The sequence below is a fragment of the Cavia porcellus genome, unplaced genomic scaffold (assembly GCF_034190915.1).
Source record: "Cavia porcellus strain 051 isolate PalLab524CR breed Dunkin Hartley unplaced genomic scaffold, mCavPor4.1 scaffold_5, whole genome shotgun sequence".
NCBI classification, from domain to species: Eukaryota; Metazoa; Chordata; class Mammalia; order Rodentia; family Caviidae; genus Cavia; species Cavia porcellus.
In genome coordinates this window covers 66,147,662-66,164,723 of record NW_026947488.1, presented here as the reverse complement: position 1 = coordinate 66,164,723, position 17,062 = coordinate 66,147,662, and the positions used below count along the sequence as shown (strand labels likewise).

The 17,062-nt window shown below is 50.8% G+C and overlaps 1 protein-coding gene across 2 annotated transcripts in view; it reads right to left on the bottom strand.

Annotated features, from left to right (window-relative positions):
- Positions 1-17,062, bottom strand: part of Spsb4 (splA/ryanodine receptor domain and SOCS box containing 4) — a 77,605-nt gene that overhangs the window by 44,555 nt on the left and 15,988 nt on the right. For both annotated transcript variants that reach the window (XM_003476750.4, XM_013159560.3), the window contains one exon: positions 15,096-15,936. In XM_003476750.4, coding sequence (XP_003476798.1) covers positions 15,096-15,789 — 694 coding nt within the window. In that variant the 5' untranslated portion in view covers positions 15,790-15,936. The remainder of the gene's footprint in view (positions 1-15,095; positions 15,937-17,062) is intronic.

The window sequence follows — 17,062 nt, the reverse complement described above, 5'->3', positions numbered from 1 at the left end:
ATTCCCCACCAGCTGTGTGAGCTTTGGCAAGTCTCTGTGCCTCAGTTTCCCTAGGAAGAACGTTAAGAGCAGCCAGGCTAGACAGCAGTTTCATGAGATAAACAAGGTGAGCCATCCAGAGCAAGATAAGAGAGCCTTGGAAACAGTGTATGGTTTCACTGTGGTTCCACCTTACTGGGGCTGCCCAGGGGCCAGGACTGACAGCTAGTCTGTCAGCCATCCTCACTTAGCCAGGAGCTTGTATTTCTGTTTTCAAATAAAAAAACTGAATTCTGAGGTGGAATTTACCTGGACCTCAGCTTGAACTTGCCTGACCCCAAAGACCATGCCCTTAAGAGCTGTTACCCTTCTGCCCACCCCCTGGGTACCCGAGGGCAGAGCAGGGTTGGGTAACATGTGCAGGGTCACGCAGCATCAAGCAGCAGAACCAGCCAGCTCCAGGACAGAGCCTGTGCCCCGAACAGCAGCCCTCTGTGTCTTCCACCTGCTTCATCCTTCTTGGTTTCGTGTGATCTCCCATTAGCCCTTCGGGGCAGGCAGCACTCAAGCCAAGCCCTGCACACAGCAGGCGCAGGGTTAAATCAGACAGTGATGCATTTCTGGGTATGAGGATGACACAGAGAGCGGGTCTTCCGCACTTCCTGGATCGTCATACTCTGGACCCTTCCCCAGGGCTATCAGGTGCAGCCACCCTGCTGACACTCTGTAGCTGTCTTATGCTCTTGGTCCAAGCGCCAACCACACAGAGCCCTTTGCAATCTCTAGGCTTGCTGAAGGGCAATGGCCACTTTCAGGAGGCCACAGACAAGAAACCAAATCAGACTGCAGAGCACTGAGAAACCACCAACCACAGCCGCTGGGCTCAGAGAAGGGCTGGCCGTACGCTCAGCTCAGCCTGCAGAAACTGCACCGAACACCCTGTGGGCAGCAGACCCAAGACACACACTCGGGTAGATTCTGCCAGTGCGTGCCCACACCAAGGGAAGCACTGATTGATCGATGCTCTTTCCCCCAGAGGTGAGGTGAAGCCTCAGAATCCTCTGCAGAACAGTGCTCTAGGAAACACCTATTGATCAGAACTGTATGTTCCAGCTTCCTAGGAGCTAACAGTGGCCATTTGGTAACAGTATGGTATTTCTGAGACATCTTTTAAAGAGACAATGTGTGCCCTCCTTTAGTTATCTTCCATCTTGTTGCCTGGAATGTGGATGGAATGATTGGAGCTTTGGCATCCATTTGACACCAGGAGGTACCTTCTGGCATAGAAGCCAAAAGCTAGGAAGGTGCACCAGCAGAAACAGTGACACAACATCCTGCTTCTGGACTAATTTTCCCCACAGTGATGGCCTTTCATCATGGTCTCCAATCTGCAGGCCCTGGAACCACTTGAGCTGCCTCACTTTCTGTGTCTGTTCCGTCGACATGCTGTTCCCTCTGTCACAGACACCCAACCCGTCAGGCAAACACCAATCCATGTTTTGACACAGCACAAGTGCACCTTTTTGGAAGCTGCCTCAAGTACTGATGTTACAGAGCGTCCATCTGCTGAGTCCATCCTTGGGCCTCCTGCTGCCCACAGCACTCTCACCGTGCCAACACTGCTGGTATCCACAGCCACCTATGGGTGTCCTTGGCACCAAGGGCACCAACTCGTCTCCTGGGGCCTCAGCAGAGCAAGGACACGAAGTGGGATTTTTGGTTATTTTGTTTTGTTTTTGCTTACTCATTGTGAGACTGGGAAATGAACCAAGGGCTTTCTCACTATGCTAAATCTCTAGCCCTTTTTTCAGTTTGACAGAATGTCTCACTAAATCAAAAATTGGGGTCAAACTTGAAATTCTCCTGCCTCAGCCTCCCAGTGTGTTGAAATTACAGGGGTGCACCACCATGCCCAGCTGAGGACAGAAAGGGTGGGAAGAGTGAACAAGGAGCTCCAGAGGCTGCAGGCAGGGAAGCTGTCTGGAGGGAAGGGGCAGGGCACATCAGCTTGTGCTACCAGTCAGACTTGCGATCTGCAGCCCAGGAAATAGATAGGGCAAACCCTGGAAGACCTTTATATAACTTAATCTCCAAGAGGTCCCTGAGCATGGCTTGGAGCGGCCAGGGCCAGCCCCCAGCTGCCAATGGGCCTGGATCGCCTGGCCTGGATCGCCAGGGGCGGTGACTGACAAGGCAGCTGCCTGGAGGAGCTCAGGCCCATGGTGGTGGGGGAGGGTCCAGCTCGGAGCTTACTCTGAGCCGGCTCAGGGCAGCCATCTGGTTTGGGTCAAAGGTCTCCAGGGACTGGTTTGATTTATAGGCCCTGCAGCCACCCAGGCGACACAGAGGGGTGTAGGTAGCCGTGGTGTGGATGGGGCTGGGGTCAGAAAAGAGGGACAGCCAGGGGCCCCGCTGAGACACAGCTAGCACCCAGCTTCTGCCTCCCCGAGAACCAAGCTGGAGAAAGAACAGCACTGAAAAATGTCAGAAGTATTTATCTTGCATCCGCTGTCTACGTGGGCCTAGGCTGGATGTCATTTGTTATTCTGGAGAAGGAACATCCACAGGAGCATGTATCCAGCGCCACCAACACACTGGGCTCACAGATATCTCTGCTGTTTATCAGCCGCATCTCATGGATGACGTCAAAGCAGAGTCCCGCAGGCTAGGCCGAGTTGGGAGCAGACCCAGCCTTTCTCCCACGGCTGAGCCCTTCCCTCTGCTCCCAAGGTCACTGGGTAGGGGCTTCAGAGGAGAGCAAAGCAGTGGCCAAGTCAATCTGCCCCTGCTCCTGCAGCACAGAACAGCGGATCAATACAGGCTGGGGCCATGGAAAGAGAGTTTAAACATCACGCTAGCCCCTTTGAGAGTCTGAAAAAAGCCTGAAGAAATGGGACCTGCACCCGGGCAGGGAGCGCAGTACAGGGCAAAGAGTGGGGCAGACACATGCCTGGTGGGGGTGTGCGCTGCTCTTGTGACGGAGCAGCTAGACATGGGCTCTGGGGAGGGATACCACACCCAGGCAACGTCTCCCTGGGTCTGCTAGAGACTAACAGCCCCCTCTCTCCTGCTGCAGCCCTGTTGGGTGCTGGGTGTGTCTGGGACCATAAGGGACACCACACAGGGCCCTACTGTGGGTGGGAGGGGGCAGCCAGGACAGACACTGTCTATGTCCTCAGACACCAGGTATACAGTCCCCAAGACTCCTCCAGATCAGCAAGGGGAGGCCGTGCTTGGCCCGGCCCTGCCTCTCTCCCCAGATATGTGAAGCAAGCTGGCCAGGTGGCCCCATCCATTGAGCAAGGACAGCTGAGGCTCTTTGGAGCCGGATAACTAGGTTGTGGCCAAGCAAAGAGAGCAGGAACTCCCTAGGGCATTTCAGGTACACACAATCCTGCTGCAGCTGTAACCACAGGAGACACTAAATCGTGACTCTGAACCTGGGAGTCTGATAGACCAGTTCTGGTCCTAGGTCTGATAGTCTCTCCTGGCCTCAGTTTTTTCATCTCTATAATGGCATTATCAACACACTCCACATGAGTTAAAAGGATAAAAAATCATTTAATAGTGCTGTATATAACAAGAGGTGTACAGCACTAGACTTTGACTTCTCTTCCCTCTGGTTTTGTTGAGCAGCATGGAGTCCAGGGCTGACAAGCTTCCTCTGATGGGATTCAAAACCTGCTCTCGGCATCCCGCCCATCTATGGTTCGGACTGCATGAAAACCTGAGCTGCTCCTCAGCGGTGAGCAGGCGATCCTCACCAGAAAGTCTGTCAGAAAGGACACCTCCCAACTAGGAATGCAGATGGAAAGCCGCCTCTCACTGGGGAGGGGCAGCTGCAGAAACCTGACACCAGGCTGTCTCTGCGCGGCCACCAGGGAGGTGCAGGCCAAGCTCAGCTCTGGCCTTTGACCTCTGCCCTCCATTTGTTTATACCTGGCAGCACCCGGTCAGAGCTGAGATGGGCCTCTGAAAATGACAACCAGACCCAGCAGATGCACACATGTGTTGGGGACAAGGGAAGTGTTCAGCAGCTCCTAGTGCTGAAAGGCCCCAGGTCACGAGGAGGAGAGAGAGAGCCTGGGTGGCCTCCCCAGTGGGGCCACTGGCACCCTGCTCTCTATAAGTGGCTCGATGGTGCAGATGGGAGATGCAGCGTGGTGGTGGTGGGGAGATAGGATGAAAGTGTTGTCCTTTCTCCATCCTTACCCAATGGGAAAGAGGACAGACACCTCAGGGCCTTCAAATCACAGTGGGGACAGTGGCGATTCCAGGATGAATCCGAGAACTGTATGAGGCTGTCACCAACTGCCCAGGCCTGGGCCTTTATGAGGCATCTTGCTGGGTTCTACCCTATTTCTTCTCCCTAATGACCTTTTCTTACTCTTTCTAATTCATCCACAAAGAATCAAGGCAACCTGGCAAAAGGCACAGAGGTGGCCAGCCACCCTCCCCCACCCTCCTCACCCCTCCCCTGCAGGGCTTGTGTGTCCAGTCCCCCCTTTCCCAGGGCCCCTCTCCAAATTCCTGGCATACCTCCTGTCAGTGCCCCATCCCCACCTAGAACCTCTGACACTCTACCATTGCCAGGTCCTAACTGAACCTTCTCCCCCAGAGACAGCGCCTCCACCCATAGGCTGACCCAGAATTAGCCCCTGACAGCGCCCCTCCTCTCCCCATTAGGGCCCAGTCCTCCTCAGTGGCTCTAAAACAGTACTGCCCAGGACCTGTGCCATGATGAGAAGAGTCTACATCTGCACTGTCCGCTATGGTGGCCACCAGCTGCACGTGGCTGTAAAGCACTTGAGGTGGCCAGTCTGGAGCAACAGAATTTTTCATTTTCTTTAATTTTCATTACTGTTATTTTGGTCCTGGGAACTCACTGACACACTAATACTGAGCTTTGTCCATAACCTCTTTTCATTGTTTATTTTGAGACAAAGTCTTGCTATGTTGCCCAGGCAGGACTTGAACTTTCAACCCTCCTGCCTCAGCCTGCCAAAGTGCTTTAATTTTAATAAACAGCCTTATGTGGCTGGTGACTTCCCACAGGACATCACTACTGTATGAAATGTTTGTCACTCAACGAAGCAGATGCCAATCCCTCCACATCAGAAACCACAGAATTACACAGGCCCTTTGAGGTCATCTTGTCCAGTCTCTTCCTTCCTGTGATGGAGTAACTGATACACAGAGAGAAGAAAGGACTTGCCCCCAAAAAAAATCACACAGCTAGGGCCAAGCTAGAACTGAGTGAGCCAGGTTCTCTGGCTCTGAGTCCAGTGTTCTTCCCAGGACCTACCTTCCCTTCTCTCTCTACATCCAGCACCAGATTCCCAGAAAGTCAAATGAGATCAAGATAAGAATGCTTTCTAAATCCTCACAAGTCTGAACACCATCTTGAGTGGCCAGGGGAGGTTGCCTGTGTTGGCTAGAAAGGAAATAAAGCCCTCAACCTTCCGCTTCTGCCCTGGGTAGCTTGCTAAGCCTGGAAGTGACCAGTGCCCAGGCCAGCATTGGGGTTCTGCACGCCAGGGGACTAAGGGTAGGGAGAGCCACAAATAACCTTGCCCTGGAGCTGCCTAGGTTCTACCTGAGAACGGGGTGAAGCTAAGCTAGGCACACAGTGGTGGCCTCTATCTTGGTTATAGGAGTGAGTGGGCTCCCTGCTCCATGGAGGCCCAGGTTCTTGACTGGACTTCCAGATGGTTCTTACTAGACCAAATGACAGGACAGATGAACAAGTGTCATGGTCCCCACACATGCCTTGGGGCTGCAGGCTGACCTACACAGGACTGCGCAGAGCTGAGGAAACAGCAAAATGCATCTTCACCCCCACATGGATGAGCAGCTATGGGCGGTAGTGAGGCTGGGCCCAGAGCTAGCCAACCCAAGGGCCAGGAGCCTCTGCAGGCACCTGGGAAGTGCTGGGCCCGCCAGAGACTCAAGACTTCAGACCAAGACCTGTCTGCTGGCTCATTACAGGAGCAGAGGGAAGGCCACACTGTTCCCCAAAATTTTGAGGGAACAGAAAAGATACAGGAGAGTTTGGAGGGGGCTGGGGCAGATGTGCAGACAAGGCTACAACCTGAGTACTCTCCAGCTCCTGGACATGCTGTAACCATTCTCTCCACCATTCTCTCTCTCTGGGCACTCCCAGAGAGGCCCAGACCTTAGGCATGGAAGCAAACCCACTGCCACTACCCCTGTGAAACTCATCTGGAGGAAGAAACATCAACAAAGAAGACAAGACCTAGAACTCAGCTGCGACTCCAAACTGAGCAACTCAAAGACATCTCCTTAAGCTACTTTGAAGCCAGGACAACCTTAGATATTTGCTTTCCATCCCACTGCCCCTCCCCACAGTGTCCTGGACCTAGGAGACTGCAGGGAGAGGCCCAGGGATCCAACAGCTGTGGTCCCAGGGGCCGAGGGTGCTGGCCCTGCTTCTTGGGGCTCCCAGCAGACAGGGCATAAGTGGGGCTCTCCTAGCTCTATTTATAGTAAGCAGCAGCTGAGAAGGAGGAAGAACCAGGGAGAGCCAGCAGGGCAGTATTTTCCAAGCTCATGCTGCCTGGGCTTAATTTCATCCCACACAAATAAATCATTAAGGAGGCACCAAGTCCTGGAAGATCTGACGAAGAAGGGCTATTACACAGCACAGCCTTCCTTTGAATTATGGAAGTCCCCGGCAGGAGCCTTATTAGTGTCTGGGCCAGGCCATAACTCATGCTAACTGCCCTCCTTGACTTCACCAAGGGACAAGACTGGGCGAATCAGCTGGCTCCCTGACCAAACGCTCTGCCAAACTTGCCGGCAGTTTGCTCTCACCACTCACTGAGACACTCTGCTCTGCAAATGTGCTTCCTTAATCTGCTGCTTTCCTAACACTTCCCACCCTGCATCCTCACCAGCACCACAGCACAAATCGGGTGGGCTGAGGAGGAGCACAGTCACTGTACCGTATTTAAGGGCATTTAAGCACCACGGCAGTGGGGACTGCTGATACCAGTTTGGATAACTCTCCTCATTTGCACACTAAAGCCAAGGCTTGTGACCTGCAGTCAGGACAACCTGACATGACCCAGACAGCTTGAAGGTTAGAGGTACAGGTGCTGCAGTAAGGCTTGAATTCCAGTCCTCGGACTGCCACTTCCCCCAACAGGTGCCATGAGTTGGCTCTTCGCCTCCCTCGGCCTCATTTTCCCCATTGGTCTGTGGTGATGAGCCACAGAGCAGAGGGCACTGACGGGGTAGCCGAGGCTTCAATAAGATGATGTATGAGCAGGGTCCAGCAGTGTCTGGCCCTTCATGGGTACTTGCTCAATCGGTGATGGTTTGACAAAGGCCTGTTTCCACTGGCAATAAGCCTTCCCCAAACAAAGTTATCTTCACAGGGAAACTCCTGGACATCACGCAGATTTATTGTGCACACCCCACTGGCAACTGTGACACATAAACTAAGTCACTCGGTGTTCAGGAGGAAAGCAGGGCTGGGTAGGGAAAGAGGAGAGGCAGAGGCTCAGTGGACTTTGGGACAGTGAGAGGAGTCAGAGCTGCCCTGCACTCAGCCAAGCAGGAGGGGCAGCGGCAGAGTCAGGCTCAGCAACACCAGGCTCTGCTGCCTTGGGACAAGTTGACTGGATCGGCTGCAGGATGAGCCAAATGTGAGAGCTCAATGGGTAATGGGGTCTCTCAGAAGCTTGCAAGAAATGAAGAATCTTGGGCCCTGCCCAGACCTACTAACCAAGATCCCTAGGGAATGAAGCACCTGGGGTTTGAGAAACAGTGCTGACAATTATTCTGTGGGATAAGGACCATCACCATACCCACTGCTGTGGGTCTCTGTGACCGTGCTAACCCCCTGGTTCTGCACTGATGCTTCCCTCTCTAGCTGCTGGGGAGGAGTGTTTTTAAGGAGTAGTAGAGGCCTGGGGTATCATTCTGGTTCTGCTGCTAATTGGTAGGTGATCTTGAGCAAGTCCTCTCAGCTCTCTGGTCCATCCAGCTCCTGCTTTAAGATGTGGGTCTTGCACTGATTTTATGGTGGAGTCTTTCTTCACCCTGTCACCAGCTCCTAAAAATGGAGGCTCTTTGCTTCCTCCCCTTTTCTTTCCCCTAAATGTCCAACAGTTTCTATCCACAACTGGGCCAAGCAGCTGTCTGCTCAGAACCACTGCCTCGGTAGCTCCTCCCAGCTGATACCCCATGGGCACTGCCAGTGAATGTGAGGCCATGGGCCTGGTGTCCTTGTCAGACAGGTGTTCACCAGACAGACAAGTCACCCTTGAGAGCTATAGCTTTTCAGAGACTCACTCAAACAAGATGCTAGGAGGAGACCTTTAAAGCTGCTAATGGAGAAGGCTAAACACTCCCAGATCATTTGTGACAAAAATGCTCAATGGCCTCTGAACCTCAGGTACCATTTCCACCACACATCTTAAAGAACTGAATCAAAATCTCCAAAAGCTAGCACATTCGCCTGGAGTAGAATCCCTTAGATTTCACAATGTGGATCAAAACATAGTAACAATGGCTATTTTCACATTTAATAACACAGTAATTTGCCAGTCCACAGGAATAATAATAGATGGAATTAGCCATTTCTACATCTACCATTTAGTCAGCACCTATTATGTGCCAGGTACTAGAACAGTCACTTTCTATGTATTATCTACGATCTAACAGTTTGTTGCAAAATAAATTTCTATTTTTCAGATGAGCATACTAAGGCAATAACTTGTTCAGGGTCACAGCTCATTAGAAGCAAGTTAGAGCCTGGTGCTGTGAGATAGATCCCTGAGCTCCAGCTGTCTACGAGAGCACGCTGGGGCCCAGGGGAACACTTGTCTGGCCAAGCCTGATTTCAAATGCTGGAGGCTCCATTTCAAAGTCTCGTTACTACAGGCAGAATTTGTGTGAACCTACTCGGGTCTGTGTTAAACATGAAAACTCTCCCACAAAGCAGGGCCAGGGCAGCTGAGCGAGACCTTTTCTTTAGTGGAAAGTCTGTTCCTTTTATGGATAACAAAGAACAGGGGCCCGTTTCTGATTGCAGGGATTCTGAACTGAAATGCCTGGCTCATCACATAGTCTCCAATTGGCCTATGTGTGGGGACAGATGTGCTATGCAAAGCACACAATGAGAGGTGGGAATGGGTCACACAAGGGTCAGACTTCAAGGGGGCCAGCAGTCTGCGGGCAGCACCCTCTACTCCAGCCAACAGTGCCTCCAGTCCTACTGCGGCAGAGGAAAGCGAAGCTCTTAAGACGATGAGAGGTCAATACACCAACAGGCACTGACTGACCACCTACTATGTGCTCGGATCCATGGGGTGCTTTGAAAAGGATGGCCAAAAGCCCAGATGCAGGCCTCATCTCAGAAAGCTACCTTGTTCAGCATTCACAGCAGCGGCAATAACAGAATGACGAACACATATTATGAGCTTATTGTGTGCAGGTAAGGATGCCAGCTTCTTATGCAGACAGGTGCACTACCTGAGGACAGGCTGGACTGCACAGTACAAACAATCTTAGTATACACATGTGTACAGCCTCTTAGTATCAAACTCAAACAATTGTACTATGTTTTAAACTAGGGACCAGATCACTCACAAGCATTCATCAGGTACCCAGGATGAGCTCTGCAGTGTGACCTGAGATCCAAGATAAGCACAGTAGTAACAGTTCCCCTCTGCTATAGGCAATGAGTCACGAGTTGGGCCAGGCTTTGTTTCTAACACAACACCAAGCAAGATATGCACAATTATTCCCACTGCACAGATGGAAAACTGAGGCTTGAGAAAATTAAATGGACAGAAAGGGGAAAGAAGAAATGAAATTCAAATTAAGATAAAAAATTTATGCTTTAAAAAAGAGGTCTGTGGTTCAGGAAAACTGCCTAATTGTCCAAATTTAGAGACCTAAATAATGAAATTATGATACAACCATACCACAAAAACACATGAATCTGTTACTAAAAGGTAAGGAGGCATCTCTACATTAACTGATAAATAATTGCCAAGATCCTTTAGGAAGGGAAAAGGAGATGCTGAGTGATGTTTACAGGAGGATCTAAACATTTCCTATCATAAATAAATATTTTGGAACAGACATGCAAGAAAATGCTAATGGAGGGGGAGCTGGGGAGCTGGCCTATGGGGGGGCGCTACCTCACTGTGCAATTTTTGTAGCATTGAGCTGGTTACCAAATACACAGCTTTTCTTCCAAAAGTAAATACGGAGTCCCTGCCTGAGGACTTTGTCTCACTTCAGAGGAACGAGTGAATGGGAGCATAGGCACAGCAGACTCAGTTCTAAGCTGAGGCTGCAAGGACACAGATAGGGCTTGGAGTGCGCTGGGATCAGGACAGAGTAACATGGGGAGGGACAAAGAGGACACCAGCTGTGGACCTGGGTGCCTCCGAGGAGCTAGTCCAGATGTCAAGAGGTGAAAGCACTTCACTGTCCTGTTGAAGTGCATGGACACAGAGCAGAAAGCTGGTGGGTTCTGTGCTAAGCCGGAAGACACTCTCACAAGGGGGTGGTGTCCTTGCAGCGTCCTGGCAGAAAACTCTGGCCTTCATCAATATCAGAAGCTTTGGCTGACTGCCAGACTCCTCCACTGTGCTATTATGCCAATAAATACTTGTTGGCAGATCAATTAAACCATCCAGGAACAATGTCTGGAAATGTAGCTTCCTTTGCTTGGTGCAGGTGGACAGGCCTTCCCAGCCCCAAGGTCCCTGCAATTCCATTCATAGCCCAAAGCCAGCCCTGAGTGTGATGGGCCCTCCTCGGGGTCCAGCAATGCTGAAGCAGATAGGGCAGGGCAGGCTGGGCCTCAGAGGGTAGCACAGAGCCTGCGGGGGCTGGGCAGAGGAATGGGTCCTACCGCACTTCAGCACAACCTTGCTGGTACTTGCCAGCTGTGTGGCTTTGGGCCAATATTTCACCTTTCCAAGACTCAGTTTCCCCACCTATAAAACTGGGTTAATAACAGTAATAGCGCCTCAAAAACTTATTGAGGCTAAAAGTTAAAAAAAAAAAAGAGTAAAACAGCTCAGGGCACATAATATGGGTGGTTTCTACAAAAAACATGATCATTAACAATCCTACATGAGGCTGCTAGGGACCCCAGGTCCCTTTATCTCTATTTGGGCTCTTCCCATCTGCTATCACTCACACACCACTTACCACCCAAGAACTCAAGATGGGAGACAAAGCCCTTGAATCCGCCCTCTCGGCCACCAACATGTGGAAAGAGGAGCCAGGGAGAAATCCTGGAAACCAGCCTAGCAGATTCCTAAGGCCCGCACACTGCCCCCACCCCCACCCCACTCCAAGGGCTGAACCTCGCAGCAGTCGGGACATTTGCAGAGACATTCCCCCATTAGCGATCAACCATGCCTGATTCACAGCCACAGCTGGGCCTGTCTTTATACAACTTAGCTTTTCAGAGCACCCTGCAGAGCTCTGCGGTAAGCCAAGGGCTTTGAGGGCTAGAGATGAAGGGGTGGAGGAGGAAACACAACAGGGACAGCATGTCAGGTCCTTATCCAAGCTGTGGCTGTGGAAGGCAGGGTCAGCCCTCTGCCGCACTGCCACACAGCGAGGTGGAGCCGATTCTCCTGGTCTTTCTATCCTTGCCTGGTCTGTAAATGTCTCCATGAAGTCCTCACTAGGCCAGTTACAGAGTTCCAAGCTGTGTAATTTTGAGCCACTTACTCAAGCTCTCTGTGCCTCAAAATCTTCATGGTAAACTGAAGATTATAATACAGGTATTAGCTTTAAGAGTGGTTACATAAGTGCTAACTAGTGTTGCTGTTATTGCTATTATTATTATTATTATTACTGCTCTGGACAATTTGAGACAGCTTATCCACTTGTCCAGACTTGGTTCTATGCTTCTCAGCTCACTCTGAGGGCAGAGCCCTTGGATCTGCAGCTCTTTGCAGTAAAGTCCCAGATGCTGAGCCAATTCCTTCCTTCACATAGCTTAAGAACAATTCCACTTGCAAAAGGTTCAACAACTTTATGTAATTGCAACAGAAAATTGCATTGCCAGGAGCTCCTGTCCTCAACAAACACATGCCTCAGAGTTCAGTGCGGTAACCTTTCTAAGTCACGCTTTTGTAGTCATAAAAATTCCGAAACTGAAAAAGTGATATCCATTAATTTACTTAAAAGCCTCTGTGAAAGCCACTTTTTTTTTTTTATCCCAGAGGTGAACCCCAGAATCCGCCTCACTTCACCTAGTTCATCGTACCAAGGGGCCCTATCTGCTATGCGTCTGCTCGGGTGCTATTGGGTGTTATTATCTCCATTTCACAAAGGAGAATCCTGAGTTTAAGAGGAGAATTGCCTGGGGCTTCCTGCTGAATACTGTGGACAGAGCACAACCTTAATCTGCACTGCAGGCCCTTGTGCAGAACTCTCCTATCATGATTTTTTGGGGAAGCAATCCTAGGGAATAGCCCACCTTCTTTTTTGCTCTCAGGATGTCTCTGACTCTGACCCCCTGTACCCCATTTGGGTCTGGGTTTGGAATCCTTCTACCATATCCACAAACAATGTTGGCCGAAAATTCTTCTCATCTACAAATCTCCACTTTGAATCACCCCAGGGCCAACCTATTCTCAGTCCCCAGGGATTCATGGTGACCTTTAGCCTGGATCACCTACTACAGGCATTACATAGTCCCTTCCCAGTCATCACCCACCCCTGAACTGCACTGCATTCTGGCCTACAGTCTACCCTCCGGTCAGGGCTTGTGCCAAGCTGAGCACTCACACATCTGCCCAGATCATCTTGCCAGTTGGCCCTATTTGACCCAGTGAGCCAGATAGTGGCTGTTGTTCCTGTCTGGAGAGTAGACTAGAGTACACGCAACAAGCTGATGGTGTCATCAAACGGGTGATGTCACAGACTTGCAGCACAAAGCGTCCTTCCTGGCTTTCCTTGCAATACAAATTCTGCCTAACTGAAAAATCACACGGTGGAGAGGAAGGTAAAACACTGAAGATTTCAGTCCCACTACACTTCTTCTATTGCCTGAAAGACCCCATGTCCAGAACATAATCGCCTTCCTGACCTCCATCTCCCTGAGAAGTACACCAGGGAAGAGATGCTCCTATTGTAACATTCATGAGAGAGTCACTGATGCAACCTTGTTAGAACCTGAGTGTTGTACGTGAAAATCAAGTAACAGATTGATATGAATTCATAGCCAAAAAGAAGCCTACTTTGGAAGCCTCATTGTTGGCTTTGGTAGCTCCTAGTAGGATCAATGTCAGGCGTTTCATCTTGGCTATCATATTGGTGCCAACATTCAAAATAATACCACAACTAAGATAGAGACCTAAAACTGTCCCATCTTACAGATGTATAAATTGAGTCTCAGGGAGTTAGAGTAACTCACCAAAGACACATAACCACTCAGTGATGTAGACAAAGTTGGAAATAAGGCTCATCAGATTCCAGACCCTTGGTATGGTAAGGTCACTTCTGGTCCAGTGATCAATTTTAACAAGTAAACTTTCCAGTTCCATGACATAGTGTTTGTTGTATTTTCTTACCATGGGGGTTTGCCTGATCACTATGTGTAAGAGCACTTCAGATTCTTTCCACAAGACACTGAGATGACTACCTCATCCCTTCTCAGGACCTCGTTATCCGCTGTAAGAATTAACCAGTTATATAGAGAAAATGAGGCAACACTAGCCATCAACAGCAACCTTAGTCCAGCAACTATGAAAATAAAAGCAAACAAGAATGTCACCAATTATACCCAAGGGTTGAGTGTGCCAATTACTTTTCTCTTGGCCTGTCACCACTGAAAACCATCAACCCGCCCTTGCTCAAACAAATACGAATTTCCCACGAGTTAGTGTTTTTCCTTGAGTTCTTTTCTGAGCATTATTATCAGCTTCTCAGCCTAAGAAGGAACACTGGAAAAAGAGTTAGTTTTGGAAGCCAACAGATTTGGGGTGGACTCTGTAACTCTGCTTTTCATTTTCTCATCTCTCAAGAGGTGCAAGCTGCCTCACCAGCATTTTCTCACCTCTCATTTAAAACTAAATGAATAGAGTGGGATGCTGGTGGTGAGCACTGTCTTCAGTTTCAGGAGGGTGTGACAGGAAGTCAGCAGGTGTAGTGGCTGGTGTGTGGAACTGAGCAAGCCCACAGTCATGGTGCCTGACTTGTGGCCCTGCTAAGCTGGCATTCAAGGCAGGACATTGCAGCTGAAGGCCACTCTGCATCCCCAAGTGACTCCTTCCTAAAATAATCATTTGTGATACTATGATTTTTAAATTGTTTCACAGGATGGTTGTGCATATTATATTAAATAACATCTTAGCATTTTCAGGGGGCCAAACTTGGCAATCCTGTAGGTTTGTCTGCAAACTGCAAAGGTGACCTGCTTGTCCAAAGTTTTTGGCAGCTGCTCACTTTAAAAACTGGGACAATTCGTACAATCTAGATTTTTGGGGGTACTCTTAGAAAAAACCAAAAACTCCACAACCCAGAATTTTCATTCCCATGAGGTAACAGCTGGAGACGAGAGGATGCTGCCTCCTTTAATGGATGGCTTACCAGCGAAACATGGAACTTCGGGGTTCAGTCCCGCGTATACAGTAAGAAAGAGTTGTTATGTGCATAGCTTGTTACTCATCAGTAACTACAGTGGATGGCATCTCAGTCCAGTGACAGTGTCTTCCTGTTTGTCTCCTGCTCTACCTTGGGTCATTCTGTACATTCCTAGATAGCCTGAAAGATCTATAATGAGTATTACCACACAAAATATTATTAGATGCCAATTAATCCTCTGAGCACATATACTGTGTTATCTTATTTGATCCTCAGACAGTCCTAGCTATTTTTCCTTACCATGCCATTTTTACAGATAGGAAAACTGAAGCCCAGTTCCAAATCACCAAGCCTACAAGGAGGAAAAATTCAAGTTCAGGTCCCAACCACCACTCTGTGCTATAGAAGCATCCCAGCTGCTGCTTCACCTACCTGTCCTGTGTCTTTTCTCCCCAACCCACCTTCCCCAGGATCACGTACCCGCCAGCCCCCAGCCCTCCTAGCCTAGCACACTTCACACTTACGGTCAAGGCCATTGATGTAGCGCATGGTGACTTCGCAGTGGCCCCAGACAGCACTCACCACCGGGTACAGTTTCTTGCCCTTGAGGCCACGGAAGGCCACGCCGAGATACTGGCCATCCACGATGAAGCTGAGCGTGCCCTCATCCATGTCCAACACAACTAGCAGCGAGTCGGGCAGCGCAAAGGCTTCGTCGGGCCCCAGGAAGGCCGGGTAGGCCACGCCAGGTCGATTTTTGCCGTCGTGATAGAGGCGGCTGCGGCCCAGGTCCCAGCCCCAGGACTCGGCATCGCTGCCCACCAGCGCCGTGTAGCCCACCGAGTGCAGCGGGGCGCGTGACGTGGCCACGCCTACCACGGCGTGCGTGCCGCGCTGCCGCGCCGGCCAGTCAATCTGCCAGGCGTGCAGGCCTCGCGCGTGGCCCACCTTGCCGCGGATGCCGTCCGTGCTCTGCGCCACTGGGTGCCGATGGAAGGTGAGCCGGTCGTCATCCTTGACAAAGACGTTGAGTGAGCGGTCCTCTGGGTTCCACGCGTGCCGCAGCTGCACCGCGGAGCCTGCGGCCGGCATGTCCAGCAGCTGGTCCAGACGTGCGGGCCGCCCGGCCTCTGCACCCGGCAGCTCGCGCTTGGCCGGCCGCAGCGCCGGCTCGCGCACCTCCACTGACTTGAGGCCGCCTGAGAGCTTCTGGCCCATGGCTCGCCGTGCAGAGAGGGCCGCAGCAGGCCACTGCTACCTCGCTGGAACTTCCACTCCCCACAACCAGGGGTGGACCTCAGGACAGGGAATTCCGGACTGTTGACCTCTACAGCCTCTACTGGGCTGTGGCAGGGGCCCAAGCTCCTGGAAGGAAGCAAAGGGCATGGGTTATTGACCTCCAGTTATTCATCCTTTCATTTATGCCCATTCTTTGGCCAAGCTCATTGAATGCATCATCCTAATAATAAGTAATTAATATCTTCATACCTGCCATTTAAACTAGTGGCATTTAAACCATGTGTCAGACACTGTCCTAAATGATTTGGATTAATTCACTTAATCCATAAGACCTCCCTAGAAAACATGAATGTTGTTATTACCATTTTACAGAGCACAGCAAGGGTAAGTAATCAGAAGTCCCATAGCTAGTAAGTGACTGAGCCAAGATTCGAATCAAGGCCATCTGGTTTCCGAGTCTGTGTGGTACATTAGAGCAATCATAGGTAATCATTTTACAAATAAGGACTGGGCCCAGAGAGGTAGGTTGCCAAGATGGGGCGGGGCATTTAAGGTGTGGTTACAAGCATCCTAAAATGTAGTCGTGTGGGGAGCCGCCTGACCGGTCCCCTAAGATGGCGCCCATTTCCTGCTTCCGGGTTCTTCCCGACCCGAACAAGCCCGCCAAATTGCCACGTCTGCCCAGCTACCGATGACGCTAGCCTATTAGCTTGCTAGGCTTGCTTTGCTGTGATTGGATGCTGTTTTCCCTTATAAGAGACTGTCCCTGCCCCTAACGGGCAGAAGAGGAACCAACGTTGAGGGTGGCGGACCTTGTTAGGTCCGGTTCGCTGTACGCAATAAACTTTGAGAGCTGATCCTGCTCAAGTCTGGCCTCCTGTCTCCCGCGGCTCCGGTCATCTGGTGGCCCGTACGGGGATAAAAGGCTCAGCAACGTGCCTCTTCGGCCGGGAGGTGCGATTGCTGTCGCCTGCGGTACAACGGAGGACCTGGCCCAATAACAACGGAAGGCCCTGAGCGCCTCTTCTCTTCACCCTGATCAGCTACGTGAGATACAGTGGTTCCCGGGACAGGTGAGTACTGGATCACCTGGGTTGGGTGGACGCACCTAACAGATTTTGAGTGCCACACGAGTGGACGCCGGTTTTTTTTTTTTTTTTCCTTTCTTTTTCCCTTTGCATACCATGGCGCTTTTAGAGGCATTGGCAGGTCTGCTTTTAACTCCTGGAGATTGGACCCAGCTGGCACGCGC